A 15,000-nucleotide genomic window follows, 5' to 3' on the forward strand; every position below is an offset into this window, starting at 1 on the left:
GTTTCTTTTACGCCGTCCTGACTCATCTTGAGCGGCAAAATCACAAATTAAAATTCAACCTTACCACAGTGCTTGCGTACGGTAAACCTCCCGGTAATTCTTCAAAACGGTTTCTCGGTTGATCCCGTCGTGGTCGCCAAAATGTTGTGTAGACAACAAACGGTATTTCGGTTCAGAAAACTCACGGTTTAATTTCACGGTTTCTTTAGTTTTCTATTTTCATCTCGACTCTAGCGACGATTCCGACAACAACTCAAAAACCTGACCACGTGCGAATTACAAAATCAGAGTAACTGTCAATCAAAAAGTGAAATCTGGTCACAACAAAACCTACGCCTACAATTGCGTGACGCGTGACTCAAAATGTCTTTTGTCCAGGACCTGTCCATTGTAGATGTGGTTAATAAGACAGTAATATGGGTTTGTTGTGTAATAAGTCAAAGGCAGCCAGCTAAAAATTGGCAAACTAGTAATCAGCCACTGGGTAGCCTGCGTTGCAGCCGGATGCGTCACGAAATCGGCAGTTTTGTCTGTCTGTGACGCAGGCTACCTGACTGGGGCACTTGCTTCCCACCAAGGTGGCGTGGGTTCAAATTCCCAGACTCAGCATCATACTGGTATGTGGGTTGAGTTTATTGGTTCTCTATACTGCACTAAGAGGTTTTCACGGGGTACTCCGGTTTTCCCCTCTCCTCAAAAACCAACATTTGCCTTGATTTGCATTAATTAATAATTATTGTTAATTTCATTTTTTAGTGTCCCCAATTAGTGGTCCAGCACTAGTAAGAACAACTAGACACTTAAAATTCTTTTCCTTTCCTTTTTCAATATTTTGACATGTCTAGACTTGTAACCCTCATCAACTCTGGTTTGTTGCAGATCATTCATTACTACCTGGTAGATGACACTGTTGAAATAAGAGAAGTACATTCTGGCAATGATGGAAGGGACCCTTTCCCTGTTCTTGTCTGTCGTCAGAGATTACCAAAAGACAGAAACAAAGTAGAATGTAAGCACTCATCAACTCTCTTATCTGAAATATTGTTGACATCACTTCTAGTTTTCAAAACTGCTCACTGGTATGGTACACTGTCACACAGCCTCAATGGATTAGCATAAATAAAGTTATATTTGAAGTCTTTTAGAATAAGAATTAAAGTTAACTCAGTAGAAAACATCCTGACTTACAAGGTGCTACTTGTAAGCTCTTATTTTCCGCTTTTAAAGAAAGTCACTTTTCACTCACCTCTCTTGCTTAGTGGTCAATAATAATAATAACAAAAAATAAAAAAATTAATGATAATATTATCATTATTTTTTATTTCTTCGTTAATTCTTGAATGAACTTTTCTCCTTCAATGTTCAGCCTCTTTTCCTTCTTGTGTTCTGGAATTGTCTGACCACGAGATCAAGGACTGGTTTACACCACGTGACTTCATGGTTGGTCAAACTCTGTTCATTTTGGGAAGAAGATTTCTCCTTTATGACTGTGATGAATTTACAAAGAACTACTACAGGACAACCTTTGGAGTCAATGACTTTTCCCCAGTAGATGTGCAAGGAGCTCCAAGAGAACCCTTACCCAAGGTATTTTGCGAAAACAGAGTTGAATGTACACCTCTTAGTCAGGCCGAACTGGAAGATATGGCCCACAATCTACTCAGATGAACTTATTCACTAGAACAGTGTACCGGGTATTAATTAACAACTATTCGCCAAAGGCGAATTGATTATCGGTGAGACACAGTCAAGGTGAATATTCACTGATAATCACTGAGCCTGAGGCAAATAATTGTTGTAGTATAAATACACAGGTGATTATTTCAAAAAAGATAAAAAAAAAACATTTCAACGCGAAATCATCTTCACTTACAGTGGCAAAACGACTACTGGCAGCCATTTTGTCCGTCGAGGTGATTATCGGCTGATAATCCAAGATAGCGAGCCAATGAGAGCGCGCGATTTTGTATAATCACCTGTGTCTTTATACTTCTAATGGGTCCTCACTACCAAGCCATTGCTATGGACCCCTTCAAATAGTCATTTCTCAAATTCCTTTAACTCTACAGTTATCCTTTTTTGCCAAATGTGTTCTATTTAACATTCCTTTGTCTGGTTCGACTCACAACCATATTTGGTAAATCAGGTGACCAAAACAGAAAATGCCTAAAAACTCAGCAAGTTAACTATGTTTTTCACAAATTTTCAACACAACAGTATGAGAACATCCCAACACGAAATCTGGTGCATGGATTTTAAAAGAAACTATTTCTCAAAAAATTATGATGTCATTAAGGACCTCCTTTAATTAATACACTTTTCAAAATATCAGTTCCATTTTTTTGTCCAAATAGAAATTCCATACTACAATTTATGAAAAAGGATGGAACGGTTCCCCTCCGTTGAAAAAACCGCCTCTTCCTTTTGTTTCCTGAGAGCTTTTACCTGTTTGTTTGTCACTGAAACACGCAGCAGGGGACTGGGACTAGTTGCGCGTGTGCCTTCTGATTGAAGTGATGTCAGATTGCTATTGAAAAATTTACTTCCTAGAACCATCCATGCAACCTTTTTGTAAGGCTCTTTGACTAAACAGCTTCCTTAGCAACCATTGTTTCTCTGCAGTTAAATGGCACCCCCTCCCCCCAACAATTAAAATCCTGAGTACAAGTGCAGCCTAGGATTCAAACAAAACACTTCCTTCCAGGTTACATACTAGCACTCTTGAAAGCCAATTTAAACAATCGAGGAGTGCTGCAGTGTAATTGCTACATTATAATATTTTAAATGAAAAATTCTGGACTGTTGTAAGTGCAATCAAAGCCTGTAAATGCAGGTTCCCATGTCTCTTCACATGGTTTAACCCATTGACACCTGAAACACCCTAGGATGCCCCCCCAGCTGGCAAGTAAATTTATCTGACATTAGACAGAGTAAGTTTCACTCCCAGGGGTCAGTGGGTTAATGCTTATCTCCAATGCTTTGAACATTGTATGGAGACTACATGACTTTGTATGTTTTTAATTTTTCAGTATGTTCCTCCATATAATGGTTACGGTTCTCTGGAGGACAGTCTTCAGTCCTGTCTGTCTCTTGTACCACACCCTCCAAAGAAAGATTTTATCAAGATGTTGGAAAATGATCACAAAGTACTGCGGTATGCTGCAACCATGGTACGACACAAATCAGTATAATGTGTGTTACTTGTACATCTGAGGCCCCCTTAGATATTTGGGGGGCAAAATGCATTCACAGACTGTAGGTAAATACCATATGGCTGGCTCTGAGTAGGCAACATGGACCAAGTCGTTTACAGTGTTTGTCCTTCAAAATCCCTTTTTGCATTACCGGTAAATATCTCCAGATGTTGTAAACAAGCTTGTTTGGTCAAGAATTGGCTAGATATTGGCCTATCTAGTGCATTTCTCACTTTTATTTTTGGAACTCAAATTATTGATCTCAGTCCACAAAAAACACACTTATGGTCAACATGTGTGGCTATCCACATGTGTGGCCACATATGTGGCTATCTTGACTGTTTTTGCTGTAAAAGGTCAGTTAAACTTGCCTACAACGGATTAGCATAAAGAGTAGTTCAGTGAGTAACCGCATTCTGGTGCAGTAAAGATAACTTTGTAATTGGCAATCAGTGTGAAGTTATTTTTTTTTTCTTCAGGAAAGCTTCCGACCAGAGGACAAAAACAGGCGATTTATCATTTCTTATCGCCTAGCTGATGATATGTTGACAATCTATGAACCTCCAGTAAGAAATGCAGGAATCATTGGTGGTAAATTTCTTGAGCGAACTCGTGCAACCAAGTCAGGATCATCTGTTGATAACCCTGACTTTTACACCCCTGCTGACTTCCAGATCGGAGCTTTGATACAGATCTTCAAACATCGCTTCAGAATAACTGATGCTGACGAGTATGTGTTAAAATATTTGGAGTCCCATGCCCGAGTATATCCCATTGCAACTATTAACTCTATCAGAGAAAAGCATGGCAGACCACCCACGACTACAGAAGAGCTATTAGCTAATGTGCCACAAGGAGACACTGATCCAAATTTGACAAAAAGTCAGCCAGATGGAATCAAAACAGAATACCAGCGGAGGTAATTTGCATCTGAATTTCGTTGCCTTCTGCAATGGCTTAATAATTATGCAGTATGTCAACCTTGTTCCCACGGTCTCCATTGTCGTTGAAATTGACGAAGAGACCCTGGGAACAATAATCTTATTCATTTGACTAAAGTATCTCCCCTACACAAAGTTCTTGTAACACAAAGTGAATAATTTCTTTCTCTTCTATTGTAGTAATTTATCATTGTATTCATGTCCGCTGCAACAGTTACCAGATTATATATCTCCCCTAGACTAAGTTATTTTCTTTGCAACTTAAACTGAGTGAATTTGTATTAATTCTTTACTGCCACCAATCATGTTAGCTGCATAACAGAAACCAACATCAACCAATCACAATGTAGCATGCGATCCACTAACCTGGCCTGCTACAGTGAATGATGTCAGTAAAAGTGGAAAATAGTTTAACTTCTAAATCCTTAATTTAGTAAATATGAAATAAAATACCCAAATCCAATTTTTGTTTAATTAATTAACCCTTTGACGTCCAAACCGGCCAGATTTTACTCTGTCTAACGCCAGAAGATTTTACTCATCAATGGGGAACCCCTGGGCGTCAATGGGTTAACCAAACTTATGGCAATGCACTCAAGTAATGAAAGTCAACTATTTGAGCAACAGGCGATTTCCGAATCTGTGCCTGCCTCCTCTTCAAAGCGAGTTTAAGTGCAAAGTTTTTGTAATGAAAATTTTTTTTTTCATTCATATGTAAAGTAGAACTAATTACCATCACAAAAACTTTGCACTTAGACTCGCTTTGAAGAGAAGGCAGACACAAACTCGGAAATAGCTTTTTGAATAATTTTTACTGCACTTACTTTAGCTAGAGCTTGTGTTAGATCTAACCTCATCGTTTTGTGTTGCAGGTTTTAAAGTGTGATCACAATGAGCTGTTAAAACGAGAATCATAAATTATGTTCTATTAAATATTAACATTCCGGGAGAGTTTTGTAATTAATCATTTTACAACCAGCTCATTTCAAGTAGTGGGCTTGTTAAACATTGTATTATAGATTCTGAGAACAATAAAACAGAAAATGTATGACTTGTGTTTGTAATGTTTTATTTCTTTGCCACACGAATTTTTTTTTCTTTTTGTGAAAGTAACAATAATCAAAGATAAGCTTAGGGACACATGGTCAGACTGGTAACACTCATGAATTCTTAGTTAATGAAGGGGTAGTTTCTAAAGAAACTGTGGTGCTGCGTCGGTGGGGAAGTAGTGTACAAAAATTTGGTTTTATCAACGGAGTTGATAATGTAAATTGGCCACCGTACAGAGATTCTAAAAGCTGACGTTTCGAGCGTTAGCCCTTCGTCAGAGCTCTGATGAAGGGCTAACGCTCGAAACGTCAGCTTTTAGAATCTCTGTACGGTGGCCAATTTACATTATCAACTCCGTTGATGAAACCAAATTTTTGTACAATTCTTAGTTAAGTCTATCTTGAGGAAATAAAATTATTAGATTGCATAATTACTACCACAACAATGCAACTATCTTGACAAAACTTTGAACAAAATTCAATTCATCAACTTTGCCTCAATACTGAACTCTTTTTCAAAATGCTTCATTTTACTCTCTGTTTTTCTTTGCATTGTTTTGAGCAAGTATATCAGGAGATCGGGAGGTGCGGTGGCCTCATGGTTAGTGCGCTCGACTCCAGATCGAGTGGTCCGGGTTCGGGGCCTGGCCAGGGACATTGTGTTGTGTTCTTGGGCAAGACACTTTACTCTAACAGTGCCTCTCTCCACCCAGGTGTATAAATGGGTACCGGCGTAATGCTGGGGATAACCCTGCGATGGACTAGCATCCCATCCAGGGAGGAGTATAAATACTCCTAGTCGCTTCATGCTACGGAAACCGGAGATAAGCGCCAGCCTGATGGGCCTTCCTAGGCTCGAAACAGAGACTTTACCTTTACCTACATCAGGAGATCATTTTCACTTCTTTTATTTCAATATTTTGCGCACTACTTCTCACAACATCACATGTCCAAAGTGACACAATTCATGGACGATCAAACTTCTGATGCCAACCACAGATGACGAAATCAACTGATGCGTGACATAGCCCACCAATCAGTATCTTTGGTTCCCATGCATGGTACATTCATATATTCGAACTCGATGCCGACCTGTACAAATCTTTTTACTGAAAATTTCTAAAACAAATCATAATGGTGTTTGAACTGTGAACTAAAGAAAAAATCCAATTCAATTTCTGGAGGCTGAGTCAATCTTCCTGGCTATGTTCTGAAATTTGATTGATGGAAGCCAAAACCCAGTTTGGCGCTTAGCACTTGGAAGTTAAGATTCTGCAGAATTATGAAAACCACAGTAACTGTATCCTTTGCTTTCCACATGGTCAATAAACCAATACTGGTGAATAACCAGTTTTTCTGACCATGAATTAGTTGTAGGTTGACTGCTTCCAATCCCATTGACTGGATACTCTGCAAAATGTACTGCTGCAATGAAGCACTCTTGTAAGAGGAGGACAATTTCTCTGATGGTGTAGCACTCGTCTATCCTTCCTTTTCTTTGCATTTTTTGTTGAACATTGCTAACATATCCATTAGTTTGCTTTTTTTTGTTTTCATCGTCATGGTGTCTTTGTCATCTATTGAGAAAAAAGGATTCAATCCAATGTATAGTGCACAAAACTGAAAACTTGTAAGTCTAAGAACACTTTCCATTTGACAGAACTGACCGACCACACTGGGCATTTCGAAGGACTAACTCTACAACACGTTCAAATAAACATTTCGATGGATAGTATATACACTCCTCCAGAAGAATGTGAGGGATTCTCATGTGAAGTGTTCCTTCACATTGTTGCATCTTCTGTGCACACTGATGGGTCTGGCAGGCCAGTTCTGACAAAAGGAAAAGCGCCCCAAGTATCCAGCACCCCACAAATAGCCTGAACTCTGGCTGCATTTTTGTTTTTGTGGTCTTATTCACTCAGAAGCTAATCCAGCCAGGTCAACCACCTGCTGGCAGAGATAAACCACAAGACAAGGAATTCCATGCCTCTTCACTAACTATGTGGGTTCTTGATAGTTGAACCGTTTGCACGCCTCAATAAAACAGCAGCACTTTCTCCTCAGTTATGAGGGGTGATAAGAAAAATCAGAATACCACACCATAGTTTATGAACATTGTTTGTGTCTTTTTATATGGCCGAGCGATAGAAATGTTTCAAATCAAACAAAATAATCACACTTTAAAAATCCAACTTGACCAAGACAACCACTGTTGTGGATTCAACTCGAGACCACCAAATAAAAATCCAGTCTGCTTCAATAGTGAGGAATTTGTGCATCCACTTCAAATTTCATTTTTTAATGACTATTAGGACAATAATCAATTACCATTGTTTAGTAAGAGAGTGAAACAGTTTCATATTAGTAAATTTGACTTAAGTAAGGATAAATTTTTGTAACATTCTGTTCACATATTGTAGTGCGATTTGTCTTTGTTAGTGTTCTATGTATATTGTATCTTATCTCAGGCAATTTATTTAAAATAAGGGATCTAGAATTCTGTATAAACTGGCCTAATGACTCATGTATCTCCTTTTTATTCTTGTAAATATATTTAATAATAATAGTAATAATAATTGTCGCTGTTAATTGCCGTCGCAAAGTACCGCAACGACGCAGCTCAACGAGGTCGGACCAAAGGAGCTGTGCTGCCGGCTAGGCACTCTGCCCCTGAACACGACCCATGTATGACCTTGGAGCACAGCACCACAGCCTGATGAAATAGGCCGGGAGTCAATTTTTTAATTCTTTGCTTTTGTTTTTGTTTTTGTTTTGATCATCTGTGTGTTACGAGTTTGAACGTTTTAAGGAAAGTTATTTTACAAACTAAACTGAACGCAGGGTTGTCGGAACAACAACAAGAAGATTTATTCCAAAATGAACGTAGTTTCCACAAAGTAAAACTCTTGACAACACGTACTCGATAAACTTACACAGCCTCCGCCAACTTGAATAAACACTGCTTCCGTCACACTTGACTAAACACGGCTAACGCCAACTCTCTTCGCTTGTGAAAAACTAGTTAGAAAACACTCCGCTTGGACTCGTCTACCTATATACTCTGACAATAAACTTCTAGAACTTTCTAAAATAGTAATCACTCTAATTATAGAAAGATTACAAAACACACCGATTTAGAAACGCTTACGCATGAACCTAAAAATAAACAAACTACGAACTCTCGCAAAGCGTCTAGAAAGTCACGCTAGACACGCAATGCTATTTTTCGTAACACTGTGTAATTGAATTTGAGTAAATAAATAAAATAAATAATCAATGCACTGGACCACACTGCCTCCTCCAAGTACTTGCAAGAAGGGTCAGCAGATTCTCCATCTTTTTTAAGCAAGAACTTATCATTTTGCAATTTTTATAACAGAGGCAGCACCTTTGCCTCAGTCATTTTAAAGGGGCTAGGTCACACTATTTTAGGTAATTTTGTTTAATTTTGTTAATTATGAGCTCTAAACGTGAAATTGGCAGAGCAAGAGTCTTTCATTTGCAAAATCACTGCCACATAACAACTGAGAATGATTTTCCAGCTTTGTAAATGACATTTTGATATAGACTGATATAAATTTGAAAAAAGGTGGGCCAACGTTTTTCAAATTTACCCAAATTCAATCCATTTCAATCCTCTCCAGTTTTGTCCATCCATGTCCCTTCTTGGCTTCCCTGTGTTTTGTTAGAGTTCTTCTATAGTTTTGAACAGTTCTTTTGATATTTTAGTTAATTCTATGACCATTCGATCCATGCTGAAATTGCCTAAAATTGCATGACCTAGCCCCTTTAAGGCCCTGATGTGGCTCAAAAAACTGTAGCTTTATCCTACTGGGAAAACCAGGCATGTTTCTTTTAAGACTTTAGCTGGTTCCATGCCCTTTTCTTTCAGGAGTCAAATTTATGGGTTAAAGGTTAATTTGTACATGTACAATCAGTACTTACTAAACACCACTTCAACCACTGGCTCAGAATCATCATTCTTGATGTTTGAAATGATTTCACATTTATTGTTAGAGTCTCTCATGCTTTTACATGAAACTCTTGCCAGGAAGTCTCTGATAAACACACAAAACAGAAAAATAACACCCTAAATTAAAGGTTAGTAAGTTCTACTAATAGTCTCATCATCAAGGAATTTCTGATCTGCCAGCAGTGTCCAGATGTTTGAAACCTGATACTTTCAGTTCAAAGTAGCACTTTCAGGTCAAATTCGCCACCCCACTCAGACTTTCAAACTTAATGTAGCTACCTCAGATAGCCAATCGAATGCAAGCACTGAATAGCACAAAATTTATGATCTACATGCATCACTTGTGCATATAATTATATTAAATCCAATCTCAAACTCTTTGATGCATATTATTAAAAGCCAATTACACGATTTTTCTCTTGCAATAGACCAATTTCGATATATTAAAATTCAGTCCTAAACAAAAGACATCATCTCGAGGCTCTGGGGAATAAATATAAGGATTAGTATGAGTTTATTCCCCAGAGCCTCGAGATGATGCCTTTTGTTTTGGACTGAATTTTAATGTATCGAAAATGGTCTATTTCATAAATGGCGGCTAAAGCAATTATTCTTCTGCCTTTATGCTAATCATCCTCAGTAGCCTCGTTTAATATGTTTAATAGCAAGCATAAAAATTCAAAAGAATTTTTGTTCCAAAGTGAGGCTAGTGAGGATGATTAGCATTAGCACAAAGACAAAATAATAATTTCTTGACCGTCATTTATGAATACGGTCTATGAATAAGCGCTGATAATTTTTTTTTCAAAGACGATTTTGTTTGTCTTCTCGTGCATTACCAGGATTAGCTGGAGAACTGGTACTAGGCTTACAATTGCCTGTTACACAGTTTCTTCCGTGCGAGCCTTAATTAAAATACACAAGTATTGAGTTTAGATTTTCTTTACCTCGCGGTTGCTGTTTTAGCGTCAAAAGGACAGAAAGAAACAGTCACTTTCGCGACCTGTTTCAATGAAAGACCTCTGACAGCGGCCATATTGAATGCTTCACAATCACGTGGGCTGCATTGATGACATCACATGATAAAACCGGTTTGTCTAGGTTTGAGGAGCACGACTTTCGTTAAAAATTTAGCTGCTATAATTTGGGCGGACTGAACTGATTTGATACAAAAAGCCATGCCAAGAAGCACGAGAAGAAAGCGTTCTTTTAGCTCTGACGAAGATGAATCGATAAATTATTACTCGAAGTATCGGTGTTTGGACAATGAACATGGTTCTGGTTCTGAAAATCGCCATTTTAAGCGATATAGCACAAGAAGTCGAAGCCGAGATCGTCGGAGACGTAATCGCCATTGTTCCAGGAGTCACAGTGTGCGACGTAGCGAACGAAAATTAAAACGGCAGAAGCACGGTCATGAACATTCTACTCTTTCTACGGTAAGAAGAAAAAACTAGTTCTCTTTCCTACTCCGTAAATCATTCAATGGAAATGAATTAAACTACAATGGGATTGTGTCGACCCCGCATCATTCTGTTTACTATTATATTACGTTTCACTAAGAATCATCGAGTGCCTTTTGACTTAAGGTGTCGATTGCATCTGGTTGGATAAACTACATTAGAATAAAACTGATACAAATCCCAAATTTGTTTGAAAATTTTACTGGATATACTTGAATCCAGAATAATAAGAGGGTGGAATTAGTTGTCCTGAAGTCGTCGATTTCATGTGAAATCAGCATGACGGCAGTAAAAGCACGTGCTGGAAAGGACATGCGAGGTATCCTGTCAAACAATTTGTCACCGTTTAAATTAAAGGTCACAAGTTTTGTTGTATAGAAATAGGTATGAAAAGATAACTGAAACCTTTTAAAATTCTCTATTATTGGTTGATCTGTCTTCAGCCACAACATTCCAAGAATGATTTCTTGTCGTCTCCAGAGAATGGGACAAAACATGTTTTATGTGTGTGGAGACCATTGAAGTCTTCCGAAGAGCAACTTTGTATTGACTTTCAAATAAAATGAAGCATTCAGTAAGCTAAAATATTATCACTGTTGGTCAGATAGAAGGTACTGGGTAATGTCACAATAACCTACTACTTCTGATTATTTCCTGGGGCAACTTGATTTGAAGAATGATGCAGATGATAGCGTGTGTCAGTCACACGCAAATAGGGGTCTGGGTATTCTAGAATTTACTTAAAGTTGCTCTGGCAAGTTTATATGAATAAAACTCATGTGCTTTGCTGTGTGTGTATATTTTGCTATTTTCTATATGTTTGAAAATTGGGTGGATCTGTGGACATGCTCATGCTGATGCAAATTATGATGGGATCAATTGCACCTGTGCCGCCGGTGAAATATGTCTATGAATGAATGAATTGCTCATGTGAAATGGATGCACTGCCGGTAACAGAAGCCGACAAGCGTGGAAGATACGAGTAGAGGCTTGTCAAGTGTCAAGGATGACGAGGACGGTCACCTGATTTATCGTCATGGCGACATGCTGAATTCCAGATGTACTAATTTTTCTTGTTTCGTACAGTACCTGGTAGATACATGTTACTAGTATCTCATAATGCCTGGATTTTTTTTCTCTTGTTTTTAAAATGAATTAAACATTTCTTTATTCATGTTGATCCTTAGTGTGTATTCATTACTTCCATGTTTCACAAACTTTCTCTTTACTTGTATGTTACAGATAAATAGTTCACATACCCTAAAGAATACAGTAAGAAAATTATATAAAATGGTGACATTCTTAACATCATAAAGTCTCACGAAAAGTACTTTTATTAATGAAATTAAGTCTATGGAATGTCAAAACAGGATGTTCTATTGGATTCATTCTTAAGTGAAGATTAATTTTTATTTCAGATGAGATTGGTAGTTTATTAGGAGAAGGAACCTTTGGAAAAGTGCTTGATTGCCTTGACAGGTGAGATAAAATGTTCTCCTTTTTCTTCATTATTAGAGAATAATAATTGCCCCGCAGGGTTTTGGCCCAGAAGCCAAAACCCGAGGAGGCAGCATAGAAGTCCCTGTGTAGAAAGGGTAAATGCATAAATTGGTAGTGCAAGTCGTATTGTTATTGTTCTACATGACCAAGGTGTTTTAGGAGTCACCAAGTAGAAACTCGCATGGAGAACCAAAGTACTGTTTGGGTTAGTGATTGAAAAATCAAACATCGAAGCAGATCTGATACAATTTGAGTTACCTGGTTCAGAAATTGATTTTCTCTGGACACAAATCAGTAACGGGCAACAATTTGTCAGACGCAAATCAGAAACAGGGGCGACATGTGCAGCATATTATTAATTTAAATGTATCTCATCTGCCTTTCATACTATCTTAGTCAGGTGCAGATGTAATCACCATTTTGTTTGGTGCAAAGTCCAACATTGATATGGGGGAGGGGGGCTACACTGTATCTCAAAAGTGACACTACCTTTTCAACACTTCTGTCCAGCATTGTAGTATTATCAACGAATATGTTCCATAATACCTTAAAATGGCATGACTAATCTGAGCTGTGCTCTAGCAGTTCCCCATGGCCCCTGGTGTCTATCCCACCTGAAAGTGAGGCTTATAGATTTACTCTGGCTAATACTAGATGAGTTTACTCACCGATTGTAGGTGCTTTAGGTGTAAATGGGTTAAATTTGTAAAAATATTAGCTTCCTCAAATATTTTTAAAAGCAAAGCCTTGCTAACGAAGCCCTTGTCAGTATTTTCAGTTTTATTAAACTTCTCTTGATGTCCATGTTCTGTCTTTTTTCTTTTGTAGGAAAACCAATGCTTATGTTGCAATAAAAGTAATCAAGAATGTTGAAAAATACAGGTGTGTGAGTCGATTTTCCCTAAATCACAGACTAAAGTTTCCAAAAGACCAGCATTTATAACTAGTAAAAATTTTTCATGTTTTCAGGGAAGCTGCCAAGTTAGAAATCAAAGCACTTGAGAAGATCCAGCAGAGAGACAGGAATGGCAAAAGGTTCTAATACTGCTGGTTTTTGCCCCTAATTAGATGCACACAGATTTCAATAAGCATCACAAAGGGTTTTTTTTTTTCCAAAGTTTTAATCTTGAATGGAAAGTGGATCTTCTTCAGAAAACAATAGGCACAGATTGATTTACAACAAAAACAATGGATTAATTAGCAGCAATAGAGCTGCATCCTATACTAGTTTCCAGGGCTCAACCTCAACTGTTTTTAACAATAGGCTTATGGCTAGTAAAAGGGTAATAATCACTAGGCAATGAGCTCTTTTTGCTAGCCATAGAGAAAAAATTAACATGCTTTTCAAGTAATGAAATACCTCTACAATGTTCTTCAAAGTGTATACATTTTTACATAATTTTTACAGTAAAGGGCATTTCTCTTTTGGTAACAAAATAGGCAATGTCAAATAGTCTATCATTTTTTGAGCAACATCTACACTGCAATTCTAAAATTGGTTCAACCTGATACAAAAGTAGATGACCAATCACTCTCCATTGCCTTGTCTCTACATTGTTTGCAGAACATTTTCTGCCCATCAAATTCCAACCAAGGAAATTCCTTTGTCCAACTTTGCACAAACCTCCTTTTTCCACTGCCACAATTTGAATTTTCCTTTTTTGAATCATAAGCTTTCCTTTTCAAACTGTTCTCTGAAGAAAAGAAGCCTCTGAAGTGAACACATGTAACTAAAACAATATGGTGGACAGCTTCATTTGCAATTGAAGTGCTTGATGGGAGCACAGGGGTCCAGTCTCTTTAGCTGAGTAATGGCTTCGAAAATCAATGTGAACAAATGTTGCGTTCAAAAGCTTTATTGATTCCTTTTTTCGGTACTTTTCTTCTTTTTTTTTTGTAAAGAATAATGGGCCATCAATATTGTGAGTAGATGTTGAAATGAATGATAACATTTGCCTTTGACAGCATTTCAGTTGTCAACATGGTAGTAAGCGAGAGACGTCCACTGGCAAAAACTGAAAATCTACTGGTATTTGGCTAGTTGCCTCCAGCCAAGCCCAAGCCCTGGTTTCATTAAATTAGGGGTTGAAAAGAGCTTGTGGTGTTTCCAAATATGTACCTTCTCTCAATAATTATTATTGGCTCAGTTGGTTGAGCACGGGCTGTCGCGCAGGAGGTCGTGAGTTCGACTCCGGCCGGACCAACACTCAGGGTCTTTAAATAACTGAGGAGAAAGTGCTGCCTTTGTAATTATATCTGCAAATGGTTAGACTCTCTAGTCTTCTCGGATAAGGACGATAAGCCGGAGGTCCGGTCTCACAACCCTTCAATGTTCATAATCCTGTGGGACGTAAAAGAACCCGCACACTTGTCGTAAAGAGTAGGGCATGTAGTTCCCGGTGTTGTGGTCTGTCTTCTGTGATGTATCATGGTTGGGAGGGTAAATGCTCGGAGATATTAGCTACACCAAGCTACTCTAAAAATCCGAGGGTAAATAAAGATATATGATGATATGATATGATTATCATAAAGTTGTCAATAGTTAGATGATATTTATTAACATTAAATTTTGCTATCTCTATTTTTTTCAGCCTTTGTGTTGTGTTGCTGGATTGGTTCAACCATCATGGACACATGTGTCTTGTTTTCGAGAAGATGGGCTTAAGTGTATTTGATTTCATGGTAAGTTGCCTTGTTAATCTTCTAACCTAAGAGCAGTACTCAAAACATAGCTCTTTGAAAAAGACCTGAAATACCCAGTAAGAAAAGCAAAGAGATGGAGAGAATTGGCTGCTTATAAAAGGCATGTTAGAGTTAATTTGGGATTGCTGAAGAGAAATCTGGCCTGTCCATAATTAATTGAAAGCAGCACAACTG

General features: G+C 38.0%; 3 protein-coding genes across 3 annotated transcripts in view; 2 read left to right on the forward strand and 1 right to left on the reverse strand.

Annotated features, from left to right (window-relative positions):
* Positions 1 to 5,183, forward strand: part of LOC138003218 (EF-hand domain-containing protein 1-like) — a 15,730-nt gene extending 10,547 nt beyond the window's left edge. Inside the window, exons 5-9 of the mRNA XM_068849175.1 lie at positions 880 to 1,009; positions 1,367 to 1,587; positions 3,030 to 3,170; positions 3,674 to 4,113; positions 5,008 to 5,183. Coding sequence (XP_068705276.1) covers positions 880 to 1,009; positions 1,367 to 1,587; positions 3,030 to 3,170; positions 3,674 to 4,113; positions 5,008 to 5,014 — 939 coding nt within the window. The 3' untranslated portion in view covers positions 5,015 to 5,183. The remainder of the gene's footprint in view (positions 1 to 879; positions 1,010 to 1,366; positions 1,588 to 3,029; positions 3,171 to 3,673; positions 4,114 to 5,007) is intronic.
* Positions 5,184 to 6,076: 893 nt separating this feature from the next.
* Positions 6,077 to 10,243, reverse strand: LOC138004366 (large ribosomal subunit protein mL53-like). Its single transcript, XM_068850863.1, has 3 exons — positions 10,108 to 10,243; positions 9,133 to 9,245; positions 6,077 to 6,761 (listed from the first exon to the last, which is right to left on the reverse strand). The coding sequence occupies exons 1-3, from the start codon at positions 10,194 to 10,196 to the stop codon at positions 6,667 to 6,669; spliced, it is 297 nt and encodes a 98-aa protein (XP_068706964.1). The 5' UTR covers positions 10,197 to 10,243; the 3' UTR covers positions 6,077 to 6,666.
* Positions 10,244 to 10,269: 26 nt separating this feature from the next.
* The window catches only part of LOC138004365 (dual specificity protein kinase CLK2-like), an 11,119-nt gene continuing 6,388 nt past the window's right edge, over positions 10,270 to 15,000 (forward strand). Inside the window, exons 1-6 of the mRNA XM_068850862.1 lie at positions 10,270 to 10,599; positions 11,581 to 11,683; positions 12,042 to 12,102; positions 12,952 to 13,005; positions 13,093 to 13,158; positions 14,715 to 14,805. Coding sequence (XP_068706963.1) covers positions 10,339 to 10,599; positions 11,581 to 11,683; positions 12,042 to 12,102; positions 12,952 to 13,005; positions 13,093 to 13,158; positions 14,715 to 14,805 — 636 coding nt within the window. The 5' untranslated portion in view covers positions 10,270 to 10,338. The remainder of the gene's footprint in view (positions 10,600 to 11,580; positions 11,684 to 12,041; positions 12,103 to 12,951; positions 13,006 to 13,092; positions 13,159 to 14,714; positions 14,806 to 15,000) is intronic.

This window comes from Montipora foliosa, chromosome 5 (assembly GCF_036669935.1).
Source record: "Montipora foliosa isolate CH-2021 chromosome 5, ASM3666993v2, whole genome shotgun sequence".
In the NCBI taxonomy this organism is placed as follows: Eukaryota; Metazoa; Cnidaria; class Anthozoa; order Scleractinia; family Acroporidae; genus Montipora; species Montipora foliosa.